The 16,157-nt window shown below is 38.0% G+C and overlaps 2 protein-coding genes, 1 long non-coding RNA gene and 1 other non-coding gene across 13 annotated transcripts in view; all 4 read left to right on the forward strand.

Moving 5' to 3' along the window:
- LOC132105726 (ATP-binding cassette sub-family C member 9-like) overlaps positions 1-2,353 on the forward strand; it is a 38,756-nt gene extending 36,403 nt beyond the window's left edge. For 5 of the 9 annotated variants that reach the window (XM_059511072.1, XM_059511068.1, XM_059511074.1 and 2 more), the window contains 3 exons: positions 104-166; positions 595-777; positions 1,661-1,799. In XM_059511072.1, coding sequence (XP_059367055.1) covers positions 104-166; positions 595-732 — 201 coding nt within the window. In that variant the 3' untranslated portion in view covers positions 733-777; positions 1,661-1,799. Of the gene's footprint in view, positions 1-103; positions 167-594; positions 778-1,660 lie in introns of all 9 variants that reach the window. The other 4 variants (XM_059511076.1, XM_059511069.1, XM_059511073.1 and 1 more) reach the window with 1 other exon arrangement.
- Positions 2,354-4,196: 1,843 nt separating this feature from the next.
- On the forward strand, positions 4,197-7,099 carry LOC132105727 (ATP-sensitive inward rectifier potassium channel 8-like). The gene is made up of 3 exons (XM_059511078.1): positions 4,197-4,574; positions 4,793-5,160; positions 6,000-7,099. Exons 2-3 carry the CDS (start codon positions 4,808-4,810, stop codon positions 6,898-6,900), a joined length of 1,254 nt encoding a protein of 417 aa, XP_059367061.1. The 5' UTR covers positions 4,197-4,574; positions 4,793-4,807; the 3' UTR covers positions 6,901-7,099.
- A 2,851-nt stretch (positions 7,100-9,950) lies between these two features.
- On the forward strand, positions 9,951-10,091 carry LOC132106345 (U4 spliceosomal RNA). Its single transcript, XR_009424129.1, has one exon. It is a non-coding gene; the product is annotated as a U4 spliceosomal RNA (small nuclear RNA).
- Positions 10,092-15,157: 5,066 nt separating this feature from the next.
- Positions 15,158-15,946, forward strand: LOC132106279 (uncharacterized). Of its 2 annotated transcripts, XR_009424094.1 has the most exons (3): positions 15,158-15,186; positions 15,488-15,636; positions 15,740-15,946. It is a non-coding gene; the product is annotated as an uncharacterized LOC132106279 (long non-coding RNA). The 2 variants fall into 2 exon arrangements; XR_009424095.1 differs by lacking the exon at positions 15,158-15,186 and having other exon boundaries at positions 15,465-15,636.
- The last annotated feature ends 211 nt before the right edge of the window (positions 15,947-16,157 follow it).

Below are 16,157 nucleotides of genomic sequence, written 5' to 3' on the forward strand. Positions count from 1 at the left end.
TCTTGTTTAGGAAAGAACACAATTTCTGAATGCCGAATGCTGGAAAAACATTTATTTATTTTATTTTTTTATATTAAAATGTTTCTTGTGGTAAATTCAACAGGAAAATATTCTTCAGAAAGTGGTGATGACTGCATTTGCTGATCGGACGGTTGTCACTATAGCAGTAAGTTACCCTATATCAACATTTTTTGCTGGTCAATACACAAATACAGAAATAGATCTTTAAAGGGATAAAAGGACTTTTAATGCTTGCCAGGCTTTGACATCTTGAATCCTTTCTCAGTTTTCATCTTTCTTCACCTCTTCTGACAGCTGTCAATCAGTCACTATCAATCTCTTGGCATTAACACAATGGCTCATAAGAATTTTATAAGCCTGCAGCCACTGTAGTCTGTCATTCAGAGCCACAGATACACAAAAAATGGCCTTTCTGTCTCTGTTTGTGTCATAAAACATGATTGGGCTCTGAATAAATGCATGATCTCTGTCTGCTGCACTTTTTCACCCGTTTTCCTCTCCTCACCCTCATCACCTTTTTCCCCTCTCTTCTTTCTCCTTCTTCGTCCACTCTTCTCTCTTCCTCTGAAACAGCACCTGGTTTCCTCCATCTTGGAGGCGGAGCAGGTGCTGGTGTTTTCCTCTGGGACTCTGGTAGAGAGTGACAGCGCTCCTAACCTCTTGGCACAGGAGAACAGCCTCTTCAGCATCTTAGTCCGGACGCACAAGTAACCGTGCTTTGGCTCCGCCCCTAGTCTCCTACACCCTGCCTCATTGGTTGGTAACCAAGATTTCAGATCACAAAAAACCTACCAAACCTACACTCTAAAAAATGCTGGATAGTTTCAATCCAACTTTGGGTCAAATATGGACTAACCCAACTTTTGTGTTAATAATTTGGTAACACTTTAGAATAGGTAACACCTATTAGTTGCTTATTAGCATGCATATTACTAGATAAATAAATAAATAGAGTTGTTTTTTTATTATTATTTTTTTTATAGTGTTCTGTTAAATTATACATATTTTTTTTAAATTCATGAAAATTAGAAAAAAATGATGTTTAGTTGTGTGCTGAAACAACTATTAAAAACTTTCAATTAATCTAGTTCAAATAAAATATAAATTCTGAAAAACTAAACTAAAATTTGTAATATTGCTACAGATACTAATTGTTGAATGCAGAGAACTAAAATTATTAGAACTAAAACTGGCATAAAATTAAACTTAAACCTACATAGGAATATTTATTTAAAGACTAATAAAGATGACAAAGATAAAATTTCTAAAACTTTAAACTAAATGTAAAATATAAAAATAAAAGACCATTTAAATATGTAAATAAGTAGTAAAAATGACTCTAGCCTTTGGTGTTTATAATAGATGGACCGTTATTTCAGGGCCCTTTGTCAGTTTCACTGAATTAAAGGCCTGCACCTACTACTGTTTTGTGCACCGGAAATGATTGTAACGTTCCCTCAAGCTGGTTTTCATTTATCCTGTAAACAGAAGCTTGATATTTTACTCTGATTTCAGAATCTTGCAGCGATCTGAGCAACAAAAGATTGCTCAACGGTTAAACATAATCTTGACAGCTAAGGTGATGTGGCAGTAGAAATACATTTGCAAACATCTACTTGATTGTGCCTGTTTTCCACAGCATCGTGTCCACACTATCCTGACGGCTGATCTAGTCATTGTGATGAAGCGAGGAAGCATCATGGAGTATGGAAAACCAGAGATTCTCATGGAACAAGAGGACAGCTTATTTGCATCCTTCGTCAAAGCTGACATGTAGAGTCCCTCATCTCCATCACCACATTAGTTTATACCACTTTTGGCCTTATGAAAAAAATGGCAGCCATCGGAAATGACTAAACTACACACAGGCTCTGAAGTGTTATTGTTTTATATGAACCCTAAGCACAGTATTAAACTTTTTTTCTTTTTCTTTTTTTAGCATTTTCTTACCTTACGGCTCTTTTTCTAACTATATGACGCGTGTGAAATGCATAAGCAATAAGCATTTATCTACTGTTTTGATTAGTACCAACACTGTACTGAGCACGTCTGTCCGGTTGAGGCCTGACGCTCTTGTCTGTCTGTCTGAAGTGCATTGCTGATACAGATTTAGGGAAGGAGGACAAATATAGCTGGCTCCCCAAAGCCTGCACCCTCACATGCCTGTGGAGCCCTCACTTTCTGGGGAGTCCTGCAATGTCCACCAGATCAACCCTAATGTGTTATTCACACCCTATATACAAAACTGATTGTATTTGACACTTTGTACTGTATTCCTCTTATGCAAATTACTTAACCAAAAACCTATTTTTAGTGTGTGGTTTTATCTTCCTTTTGTGAAAATATTTTGGGTGGATTTTACAAAAAGTCCAAGTCATATTTCACTAATAACTAAAAATATAATGGAAGACTATGCCTTTTTAGGAACATTTCTTTATATAGGCTATATAAGGTAAGGGTATATAAGATTTACCATATATTTTAATGCGTACTCTAAGCAAACAGGCCTACGCTGTTTTCCAAGTACACTACAAGTTAAATATTTCAAACCATGTAATTTCTCTCTCCTAAGCCGCTATGACGTTTTATTATGGGGATGTCAAAATGAGTCTGCAGTCTTTACAGCCAAGCGATATATATTGTACACATAACATCCTTTGTTTCTCTCCTCGTCCTTTAATAGAGTGCCAGTGTGTACCCTCACCTCCCTTTCACCTTTTAACCTTCAGCTTGCTTTATTTGATTGCTCTGCTTTCTGGAAGTTACAACTAAAGATGATCTAAACAGTATATTGTAAGTGACGCTTTGCCCCTGCAGTAAAATGATGCATAGCTGCAAGCACTGTGGGAAACTGTTCTGTTGACTGTCAGGGCCGGTGATTTGATGAATATTTGCAGCGAGCTGCGATGTTACACTTGAGCAGTGATATTCCAGTAACTTGTGAACACAACCATGTGCATAAATGTGCAGCTGACACACTTTACAATCTCTGGTGATCTGTAAACATGACTTAAAATTTACCTAAGAGCCAACAGCTGCACATTTTAGTCAAAAAAATAAAAATGTCACGGTTTTTGTAATTACTGCCAATTTCAGGTATTTGCATGTTAGTCATGATGGACTGTTTTAAATGTACATAGGCCTATGTAATTAATATGGAATTTCGTATTATAAGCATTTAACAGCATTGTTCTGTGTGCTTTTTTTGTACACATGAAATGAAAATAAAAATTGCTTTGTGTGTTTACTTATCTCTGTTGAGTGCCTTAGCATATGCACTAATATTCAACGAAAGAGAACAATTATTAATTAAGAGTAAAGCAATTATAAAATGGCTAAATTGTTTTTAATAAAGGTCTATTTATTTGTTACATTTAACTCTTGCATTACTTCGAAGTCCATGGGGTAGGAAAAAAATTGTTTGCTGCACAGCGCCCCCTTCTGTTCACATGGAACTTGATGCCAAGGACTCCCAAAGAGGGTTACATCCTGCCTCTTTCCTAAACTATAAAGGCAGCTATATATATATATATATATATATATATATATATATATATATATATATATATACAGAAGCCCATTTATACAGTGAAGGAAATATTTTATTTATGATATTATAAAGACAACGAATAAATAGTTGCCTTTTAGATGAAATTGTACTGAAGCCAAAGCAAATCTGGATCATGTTTACTTTGTAAGTTGCCAGCGTCTTCTACTCTCTATTAGGATAAAGTTAGATATATAAACCTGAAGGAAAACATTATTTCATGTCACATCACTTTTCACAATAAATACCATACCAAGGCAGTTTTACGGAGAACATTGCCTTAATCAGCGAGCTGCTAAAAACAACATCGAAGAGAAACTCTGCAGATTCAAAATATTTTTTACGTTTTCTTAAGTGAGTGTGTGTGTCTCATAAAAGAAAACGTTTACTCATAAAAAAAAGAACTACAGGCACATTTAGGTTTATTACTATTATTTCATTGTAAAAAAAATAGGGCTGTGAACTAAACAAAAACATTCACAATGAATCTTATGATTTTACGGTCTTCAGAAAGAAAAGCAAAAGAAAAAAAAATGTGTGTGTGTGTGTGTGTGTGTTTTCAATTAAAAACTAAAGTTATCAGTCTTCCTAGCGCCCCCTTTGCTTTCCTCAGGAGTCTCCAGATCCCAGTTTGAAATCCCTTGCACTCTTTCAATAACTCGTTACAGTGCATTGACACAGACACACACATTGATTTTTCTCCATTTAAATTTCTCAAAAGATTTGTCTGCAAGCTTATCCTTCCTATTATATGGTCTATTTTATATAGGCCATAGTTTCTCTTGACTATCTCTATTTTTGTGTACTTTAGTTTATAGATTATGTTTTTTTTTGTCTATAAAATAAGGGCAGATTTATTTAATTAAATCGTTGAATGTAGTTTTAGACTCTTCTCTCCAGGGTGAATGCTTCTCGGAGGCAGCAGGACAGTGATGTACCGCCCATGTAAAGTCCTGTAAGAGCGCAGCACAATCATCACAAAGATACCTTTTGAAGCCTTTACGCGGTAAGTGTTCTGATGTTTATGTGGTGTTTGTTGTATAAGCTGACACAAGAACCCAGATTTAGGTCTAACAGATGCAATATAACTTTCTGAACTTTAGTTTATGCTAGCTGAAGAGAGTTAGAGGGCAGATGCAGGATGGTTATTGAACTGGAGCTGCGCTTTTGACAGTCGTTGAATGGAGAATTCTTATTTATTTATTTTTTTCTGACCGTTTGTAGTGACCTGCTCAAATAATGCTGCCGCGCAAAAGCATCATTCCCGAAGAGTTCGCGTTCTCCCCGGGGCTCGTGTCGCCGATTCACCGCAAGCCCGTGTTCAGGGACCGCGTGAACAAAGCGCGCTTCATCGCCAAGAGTGGCGCTTGCAACTTGTCGCACAAGAACATCCGCGAGCAGGGCAGATTCCTGCAGGACGTGGTCACGACTTTAGTGGATCTCAAGTGGCGTTTCACCCTGGTGATTTTCTCCATGACGTTCCTGTGCAGCTGGCTGCTGTTCGCTATGTTCTGGTGGCTGGTGGCCTTTGCGCACGGAGATCTGGACACTATCCGTAAATCTGGAGTAGAGCAGTGTTTCACTAATGTCAAGTAAGTGTGCCCAGGTTGTTTTAGTTATTGTAAAAAAGAGTCGGCATTGACTGTGTTATATGTTTGTGCAGTAATGTAATGTTATTAAATTGGTACTTAAATAAACGAATTAAATGTCTAAATATGTATACCCTGTATTAAAAGTCTTACAGCTTTATAATGGCAAATAAATGAAATAAGATATAGTTTAATTTAATTCCAGTAAATGTAAGTTAAGCTCAATAGTAAGGCATAAAGCATAATGGAAATATATATAAATATATAAATGTAAATAAATATATATCTCTGAAGAATTATGTAATAACTCATTCCTCTTCATTCCTAAAGTTGTTTAAATGTTACTAATTTTCAACATTTAAAAACAAAAAATATACAATTATTATATTTATAGAGATAAAAGCCTCTATAAATATATATTTAAATGTACATATAATTACAAATTGCTATTATATTAAACCTTAACTTATTAACTGAAATGATAATAATGAAATAATATGAAAATCTGTTGCCTAGAGCCATTAATACTAGTAAAGTGTGTAGACATACCTCATCCTTTATCTGCATTTTACACAAATTAATAGTAAAAATCACAAAAAAACTTTGGCATTCAAACAAAATTAATTAATAATGGTATGCTATCATATATAGTGATAAGAAAAAAAAACATTTAAAATAATAATAATAGACATTCAATATGCATAATATTAAGTAGAAACCATTAAAATAACTGTTTTCATTTTCTCTTATTTTTTATGTGGATGGTGTTGTTACTTGGATATTTAATTCCTCTTATTTTAATAGCCTAATACTCTTTGGTCTTTTCTCTTTATTTCTTCCAGCTCTTTTACCTCTGCCTTCCTCTTCTCCATCGAGGTGCAGGTGACAATAGGATTTGGAGGCCGTATGATAACAGAGCAGTGTCCCACAGCCATCACGGTGCTCATATTACAGAACATCATAGGTCTAATAATTAACGCGGTCATGCTGGGTTGCATCTTCATGAAGACCGCCCAATCCCACCGGCGTGCCGAGACCCTCATCTTCAGCCGCCAAGCTGTCATCGCCGTGCGCAACAACCGCCTGTGCTTCATGATCCGGGTGGGTGATCTGCGCAAAAGCATGATCATCAACGCAGTCGTGCGCCTCCAAGTGGTCCGGAAGACCACTACGCCAGAGGGCGAAGTCATACCCATCCACCAGATCGACGTCCAGACAGAAAGTGCAGTTGCTGGTAACAGCATCTTCCTGTTGGCTCCCCTGATCATATGTCACGTCATCGATAAGGACAGTCCTCTGTACGATCTCTCGGCGATGGAGCTGCAGTGTAGCGATCTGGAGGTCATCGTGATCCTGGAAGGTGTGGTGGAGACCACAGGCATCTCCACTCAGGCTCGCACCTCTTACGTGACCGAGGAGATCCAGTGGGGTCACCGATTCGTGCCTATAGTGACCGAGGAAGAGGGTGTGTACTCGGTGGACTACTCAAAGTTCGGGAACACAGTCAAGGTGGCCACCCCACGCTGCAGTGCTCGTGAGCTGGACGAGAAGCCCTCCATCCTCATCCAGACGCTCCAGAAGAGTGAGTTGTCGCACCAGAACTCATTGCGCAAGAGGAACTCCATGCGCAGGAACAATTCTATGCGCAAGAGCAACTCCATTCGGCGCAATAATTCCACCCTCGCCGTGCCCAAAGTGCAGTTCCTCACCCCTGAGGGTGGACCAAATCTAGCAGTCACATGACAAATGGCCTGGTTAGTGATTTTCACCTGTCTTTTTTTAAAACCTTGTCTTTCTCTTGATCCTTGTCATGCTCTTTTCTACGGTTTCCTCTATTTTTTGATTATTCCCATCCTGGGCTACTCTGGCACTCCAGATCCATTTTTCTGCAAATTTTAGCTCCAACCTTAATAAATACACCAGAACAAGCTACTTGGCAGACTGCTGAAAGTTTGGGAACATGGTCAAGGTGACCACCGCGCGCTGCAGCTCCAGTGAGATGGACGAGAAGCCCTCCATCCTGATCCAGACGCTCCAGAAGAACAAGTTGTTGCCCCAGAACTCTTTGAACAAGAGGACCTTCATGTGCCAGAACAACTCTGTGTGCAAGGACAACTCTATGCACCTCAACAATTCCACTCTTGCTATGCCCAAAGTGCAGTTCCTCACCCCTGAGGTTGGACCAAATCAAGAACAAAATTCATGACAAAATGCCTGGTATACGATTTCATTTCTTGATCTTTCTTTAAGTCCATTCTCATCTAGTTAACTTTGGCCCTCGAGATACACTTTTCTGCAGAGTTTAGCTTCAACCGTAATGAAATACACAAGCTAATCAAGATCTTTAGAATTACTAGGCCCTGTCCCAAAAGGTACCTCTTCCTCTAAGACCACCCTTTTATGAAATAATACTGCTTTGACCGTTGGGTATAAGTCTGCTGTGGAGCTCACCTCTGTGTTGGCTTAGCAGAAGTGTGCATTGAGGACACATAATAACCACAGAGAAGGGAGCTAGCAAGCACACTTCTGAAATCTAAAATGATAAATGGGCCAATCTATGGCAGTGTTTGTCAACCCTGTTCCTGGAAGGAAACCAACAGTGCACATTTAGGATGTCTCCATTATCTGACCCACACATTTCAGGTCATGAAGTCTACTGATGAGCCAATTCATTGAACATGGGACAGGCTTGGGAAACACTGCCCTAAGGGCCTAGAAAGTGAGGCAGGTGAGTTTGATCAGGGTTCTCTCTGCAGGAAGGTCAATCCCGAGGGAAAGAGTTGGCCAACCCTGTCATATATGAATTGTTTTTTACATTATAATTCTGATTATAATAGATAGTTTCCTGTATGACTGTTAATCCTCAAAAATAGTCAATTCCAAAGAGCTCCACAAATAATTAGGCATATTAATTGACGTGAACTTTTCTAAAAGCATATTACAGATCTTATTGGTAAAAATCTTTTTTAACTTTCTTTTTTTCACATCTTACTTCTCTCTGGTTAAGTATGTATATAAAACAGTACTTTTTTTATGTTACACTTGCATGAAGATCACTATATGGTAGATAGAAAAGAGATCTGTCACTACACTTTAAAAGACAAGATTCCAAAAGAGGTTTTTTTAGGGATGACATAGAAGAAACATTTTTGGTTCCTTTTAAAAGAACCTTTCAGTCCATAGTTTTTAAAAGAACCTTTTTTTCTCAGTGTGAAGATCATTTTAAACATCTATAGAACCTTATTTTCTCGGTTTGTATAATATATATATATATAATTTTTTATTGTGAAATGAAAAGTTTCTGTGGATATTAAGGTTTCTTCACTGAACCATCAATGCCAATAAAGAAACATTATTTTGAAAAATACTTCAGTTTTAGCACGACTTATCACTGTATGACTCTGTATTTAAATGCAATGTACTATGGACAATTACAATATGTTTCACATTTAATTAAACCTAATCAACTTGTCATTTTTTATTTGATTTGTAATAAACTGTATGTGCTCAACAAAGCTATGAGTTTTATTTCAATAATCTCTATCAATTAAACCTAATAAATGAATTAGGGTTATTAATAAGGCTGAAATTATCCAAGTTAATAAACAATAACATTTAAAAATAATCAAAATAAAAGCAATTCAGTATAATATTGGGGTAATACAAAGTGTAAACTGAAAATGTAGGATAACTGACTGTGATATCGGCTTCGTTGTGGCCTCTGGTGGTGAACAGGTGAAACTGCATGTGTTGGGGCCTCTGGTGGTGAACTGATGAAACTGCATGTGTTGGGGCCTCTGAATTCATTGTTTCTAGTTCATCTAAGTTCATCTTCCTCCAAGCTTCTTTGCGACTAAGCAAGAGCATCAACGTTGATCATTTTGGAAGACAGGCAGGTAAACATCACACGACGACTGTGTTGATGCTATTTGCATTAGCCTATGTGTGTGTTGTGTATGTATTTGTTGTAATTAAGAGCTAAGTTAGCTAGTCAAACATTTATTAAACATCGTGAATGTCCCGAAAGTTAGCACTCTGAACAGTTTAAATAAGTTATTATGGTCCGAATTATTTTGTTAAAATATATACCACGATATGAAGACACATACAACTATGTTTGCAGACCGGGGTTTATATTGTGCAACATTTTACACATGTAGACGTGATGTTCTAATGTCAAGCTAATGAGTCTTCATCAGCTGCAACAACTCGAGTGATAACTTGTCCAACTCCACTGGCGAATTTGATGTTTAATTTGCATTTAAGTGCATATTATTCAATATATTCCAAGTTAAGCACAGTGTTAAACAGATTTTCAAACTTTGAATCACTCGAAGCTAAATATATCATGGGGATAATTATTTTGAGATAAATACCGCCCTCTGGTGGCCACTTGCAGTTCCGACATTAAAAGCGGGCGGCACATTATCTCTGGAAAAACTAATAAGGAAGCACAGCATTGCATTGTATTGTTAATGACTGGAGATAAATTGACGTTTATTTATGCGCGTGCGTCTATGTTATGAAATTACCTTTGCAGACGATTCCTGGTATAAATGAAAGCTGCTGTATATCCCAGCATGCACTGCGTGAGGTCACCCAATAGTCTATATAAACATATATGTTAAAACGTTCATAAAACATTTTTCACGACTTACTACTGCTGCAGCATTTCGATTGCATATCCACCTTCACAGTGACCCTGTCTATAGAGAGGGAAGAGTGAGTATGCTAACCGTTGAAGGGACTCGTGTGTGGTTTGGTGAGTTCCCCTGTCTGGGCATCATTGCTTCATCTTTGCGCAGTGGCAGTATCGTAGCCTATGAGGTTTATCCGAGGCGCGATTATTGCTAATTGAAAACTTTACCCAATACCCCGCCGTGACGACTTGAAATATAGTCGGCACTGGCAATTTTTGACGGTCTTTACGGAGACTGGATTTATTTGGTTAATACAGAATTATATTTCTTGTTCTAATATTAATAACTATATGCAATATTCACATTCTTCCTGCTTTTATCCTTGGTATTTAGGCATTAGTAAAATAAAATTTTAATCAATTCTGGCTCAGACTGCCAAATACACTCGACTGCAGATTGCATCAATATTATAACATCTTTTCTCCTATCTGCATTTCTAATTTCTCCCATTATTCTTTGAATTTTACGAAACCAGTGACCTTTTTCTTGTTCCTCCCTAGTACTGCCTTTGCCACATTTTCTTCCGTATCTTTTTAATGATGCTCTTGATTTGTGATTGTGTTATTAACTGTAAAATCGATATGATTATTTATTGTAACTTCTTAGCCATTTTATCTGCCATTTATTATCCTTTAATTCCGTTATGTGCTGGAATCCATTAAAAAACACCATAAGCTCCATTATTTTAATTCTCTATTGTAGTTCTCTCACCTATAGATGAGATGTTCTCTCATCTGAGATATCACATTAAAATATCTGGTCTGCTGCTTGAAATACTACACTGTAAACTGGTTAACGATGAGCTTGACTCTAACAAAATACTTTTTTGACATTCTCGCGTGGTTCTGTGTGATTTGGAAAAGGTATACCGCCCTCTTCCAGTTAAATTACGCACGTCTCTCGCAGTCAGACAGATGCAAATCATCACCACTTCCTTAATTTATTACATAGACTAGAGATGCAACGAGCGTCGTAGCGCAAACGAGGAGCATCATCTCGGAGGGTTGAAGCAGAGTCCTGGATCATCTTTGCTCGAAGTGAGAGATTAAGGTTTTTGCGAACAGAACTACTGTGGAGGAGCGATCAGCGAGTTTGAGAGAGAGAGAGAGAGAGAGAGACGGCGGTTTGGCACGGCTGTACTGAGACTGAACCGGAGATGGAGGACGACGCGATAAGGAGAAAAATGATAAGGTAAAGCAGATGGGAAGTAAAAAAACAATAGAAAAAAGTAATGCAAATGCACTAGGTTTTAGGAGTTACTCGGATTTGAATGGAGAGGAGAGAAATATGTGTAGCCTACTTTAGAAGAACGAAAGAAAGCGATTTCAGATATAATTGCGGCAAGGGTGCTGAGAAATGGTAGTTTATTGATTACTTGTAAAGATTTTTGTCAGAGAGATCGGACACTCAAGCGACAAAGATTGGGGGCAATTTCAGGTGGACAGGATTGTTTTTGATCAGGAAAGGAAACAATGGGGTTAAGGTGATTACAGTATCCCGGTATGTGTAGGGATGGGAGAGGTGAAGTCTAATTTAAAGGGTCATGAACCCCCAGACTACTTATTCTAAGATTTTAGCAGAGGTGTTTGTGTCTGTTATCTACACATCTACATCGCAAGAGAAATGGACGAATCGGTCATATAAAAAAGTTATTCAGTAAATCGCTTGGTCAAAAGCGTCTGCTTTGGCCTGTTACATAACATATAGATAATAAATGGACAATAACGAATGTCACCAATAACATCTATAACTAATGGTTGCCCTTTTCATTTTTCTTTCCTGATAGGTAAAAATACAAACTTTAATTTCTGCTAACACCAGAAAAAGAAGAACCATGGCTAACTGCTACCAACAAAGGTAAGCCTTATTAATATAGTATCATTTAGAATATATAGTATAAAATATGGAAAGCAACACTGTAAGAGAGAATAAAATAATAAATTAACCTTGTGTAATACATATATTGTTATTATTATTTTAATGAACAGATTAGAGCAATTAATTTGTGTTTTATTGTATATTTGCATAGACTTTTTTTCTGCTTTGTTTGGATATAAATAAATCAATGACCAGAGACAAGTTACTTGTGTGTTAAAATCTGTTTACTCATACTAACAAAACAGTGTTTTGATTGTGATTGCTGTATGCAGTGATTTGGATCATCGGGAGTAGCTACATTCGTCGTCAGGAAGAGAGGGCCAGAGAGACCATCGCGGCCAAGGTTTACTGGTTTGGCTGGGGTGGACTTCGATGGCACGGACTCCTTCCTTTCTTCTACCGGTCCCTCAGAGGAAGAGCAGCCCCGGATGTCCTGCTGATTCACTGCGGCGGGAACGACTTGGCATGAAGGAAGAGCATCGATCTTGTTGCAGCTATGAAGCAGGATCTGCAACATCTCTATCAGCATTTCCCTCAGATGACCATTGTGCTGTCTGACATCACCCAGAGACGTCGGTGGAGATCGGGCCTTCCGGGGAAAATTGACAAGTCCCGTAAAGAGGGGTATTGTGCATCACCCTCAAATTGTATTTAACAAGCCTCAACTGTTTCTAAGAGACGAAGTTCATTTATAACCTAGGGGTAATGATATTTTTTAAAATAATTTAGCTGAAGGCTTGAGAGTCTTAATCCAGTAGGGGTGATGCTGGATTAAACCTCTCAACATGTTTTAAACATGAAACAGTTGAAGACTGTTAAATTGTTTTGGGGTTGTGTATGTGCCTTTTGTCTTTAGTTTAATACATGTTCACATTGGTAGACATAACACTGTTCAATAGTCACTGCTCTTTCTCCCCCCACCCTTCTTTCTCCCCTCCGTGCCATTCATGTATCACCCTAGCCATCCACCCCATGGCCTCTCACTTTTCTTCCCCATGACGAATGTAGCTAGAGAGGGATTGTTTTTGTGTTTCAATAAATAAATATTTATTAATGAAATTATTGAATATTTATTATCAAAACACACAGTAGACACTTCAAGTAGACATACTTTGACAGAAATGTCATGTGGTTTTATTACTTATGGTTTAGAACTTCGTAATGATACATATTCAGTCAGTAGCCTTCACAGTGAATATTGATAAGGGAGATGTCAAGACACCTTTAGATTACATTAGATTTATCTTTTATTGTCAATGTGTAGAGTACAAGTACAGAGACAATTCAATGCAGTTAGTGTCTAACCAGAAGTGCAAAAAAAGTGTGGTATAGACGTAGTGTATTTAAACAGAAAATGACATGAAAGTAGTATACAGTTAACCTAGTGGTACGGTTTACAGTAAGGATGTTCATTTCAAATTTATTTGTATAGCGCTTTTTGCAATACATATTGTTTCAAAGCAGCTTTACAGAAAATGCATTTCAGAAATGTATTAATTTAGTGCATAACATATCGCAATTTAATTTTATGATCATATTTCCTTGCCCTAGTGAGAACTCTAGCAGCTGCATTTTGGACTAACTGTAGCTTGTTTATTGAGGATGCAGGACAGCCAGCTAATAAAGCATTACAGTAATAACAATTGTGTTTCTGAAGCAATAATATTTAGATTTTATGGTTTAATCACAATTTGATTTTTCATAGATCCCACAGTGGATTTATTGTTTGACTTAACTAAACGAGGAATAGACAGTTTCTATAATGTTCTACACTGGTACTTATATCAATTAAGTTGAGAAAGCAAAGAGTGTGATTTGGACTTTGACTTACTAGTCATATGGTGCGTAACACCTTGGAGATGTTGTCCGACAGAAGAGCCGCTCCAATTCTGCTGGGGTGAAGGCCATCAGCACGGAAGAGCCTAGGTCGCTCCCAGAACAGATTTTAATTATTTACAAAGGGCAGTCTCTGTTCATTACACCATGACATTTAGAGCAGTCATTCCCAAAGGCGGGGTCCCGACCCACAAGTGGGTCGCGGGAGATTTTTTATGGGTCGCCAAGTCGAGCACTATTTTTCAGTGTGCTATATACTCTTGATTAAAAATTTATATGTGTAGTTCACCAATTAATTTAAGGACAATTTTTTTTGTCCTTAAAGGCCATCTTTCAATATAATTTTATAACTTAATTTATACAGAATATTGTATGAAAATGTAAATTTAAAAAGACGTACATAAGAATACATATGTTTTACAACACCCACGGGCATAAATTAAGAAAAAAAAAGTGCCTATTCTAAGCTACGCGCCAAAAAAACGCCTTTTCCCAGAGAACGCGTCATATGACGTAACGACAGGCAAACATAGGCGCTGCAGCCCTGGTTCTCAGTGTGGGTTTACGTAGTCTGAGGTGGAAACAGAAAATAGAGATTGTCGTTATCGTTATTATAGTTATAGTAGGTTTGAGTTGTCACAATGGTGAATTCTTGTGTTTGTTTTGGATGCGACAACTCCAACTTGTCTGGCCATCGGGTCCACCGATTTCCAAACAAGAAACACAAAGATTTCCGTGCTTGGATATGTTTCGTCCAGGCAAAGAGAAGCAATTTCGCTGCCTCCTCGTTGACAAGACACACGGTGGTATGTGAAAAACACTTCACACCGGACAGCTACAACCAAGGAGATCTTATGGAATTTTGCATGGGATTTCGACGAAAAGAGTGGGTTAGGCTGGCAAATGGAGCTGTGCCATCGGTGCATGCAAGTCCACCTGCAAAATCTGGCGGGAGTGAAGAGTCTAACGTCAATGTTAGCACTAGCAGAGAATCTGCGCGTCGAAAACGGGAGCTTTGCACAGTAAGTCTTATAATACCATGTACAAATTGTTGCATCGAAATGTAGCTCTGCATGTAATTTCTGCAAATGTATTTTTCTTAACGTTATAATGGATTAGTCTTGGCATGGCACGAAAGCCCGCCCAGCTGCCATTCACAATGAGCCTCCTGTCACTTATTTTATTGAGCTATTAAGACAGGGTTCCAGAAAATGTTTTTTTTTTTTTAATTACAATTTTATGTGGTCGCATTCGCATATTACTACTCGGTTAAATTCACGCATTGAATTTTCCTGCATTTAACTTGTTTTAGCGCCCGCCAAATTGATTTTTTTTGTCCCGCCAAAGTCTTATTTGATCGGTGAGTATTGTAGATGAACTGCTGCCCTTGTGACAGGGCGCATGTTTGACTGAAAGAAAGAGCGCGCACTTTTCACCGTCTCCAAAACGCATCCAAGTAATTCTTTACAATATTAGTTGCCAGGAAAGCACTGGTAAAGGATATTCGACAATTGTCACCTCAGCATTAGACATTCTCCCTGGAGGCTTACCATTCCCTTATTCTGCACTTTGCTCCCAAACACATTGGCTTTTCTTTTCTTGGGATGTACAGCAGGTAGTGTTATCACTTAAAAGTATCGATACTAATAAAATTAGTGTTTTTTTTTTTTTTTTTTCAATTTCAGGAAATTATGACAGAATGAATATGGCTAAAAACTAATGCAGTCTTGTATAGCAGACCAAAATGTTATAGATTGATAACAGCATTACATATTGTTTGCAAGAAAATAATTGCAAAGATGAGTCATTGTCTTATACCCATTTGAACTGAAAACATTAATGTCATATTTCTGTTGCATTTCACTGCATTGGGTTAGCTTTGGAGACCTAATGTTCTATCTACTTATCTCGTAGAGACTTCTCTTGGCAGCCCTACATTTCAATAGTAATGGCAACAGAGATGTAGCGCGAACTAGTGAGGGTGAGGTACGCTACGCTGTTCGCTACCCACGGTTTCGGAAAGGTGGCTGGGTAGTCCACCCCATCAAGGAGAAACCATCTTACGGTTAGTAGTTTCACTTAGTTTTTCAATATCTTTTTTGTGTGAATCTATCTTTATGCGAGTCATCCATGTTACTAAATGTTTTCTAAACATTTCTCTCCTCAAGGATACGCAACAAATCTTATGGTCTCTCTGGTAGAGGAATACTGTAAGTCACCACAGGCCCTACAAGAAAGCAGTGCCGTCTTGTCCTCTGCTGCACCGCCCCCCCTCACCTCTTCCGTCCAGAAGGTTGCCAAGGATGAGGCAGTCAGCCTCCATCTCGCACGACACTCACGTTTTAACATGTAATAAAAGATCAATTTTACCAGTACAGTTTGTTTCACTATGTATTTATTAATCGTCTTCCAAGCGGGGCCACTGGAAACCTTTTTATGTTTGTCCCTCCTCTGCAAACTGCCTCCTTATTGCTGACACAACACATGAAGGTATGGCTTTCCTAATGTTCCTGCCTATTATTCCGTACACCCAGCGGACAACCTGCCTGTATGCTGTGTATCAGAACTGCCTGTGGTGTAGATTGG

The sequence above is a fragment of the Carassius carassius genome, chromosome 26 (genome assembly GCF_963082965.1).
Source record: "Carassius carassius chromosome 26, fCarCar2.1, whole genome shotgun sequence".
NCBI classification, from domain to species: Eukaryota; Metazoa; Chordata; class Actinopteri; order Cypriniformes; family Cyprinidae; genus Carassius; species Carassius carassius.

Coding starts and splice junctions, on each gene's coding strand:
- LOC132105727 (XM_059511078.1), top strand. CDS start 4,808: ATGCTGCCGCGCAAAAGCATCATTCCCGAAGAGTTCGCGTTCTCCCCG. Junction 5,161..5,999: donor CAGTGTTTCACTAATGTCAA/GTAAGTGTGCCC, acceptor TATTTCTTCCAG/CTCTTTTACCTCTGCCTTCC.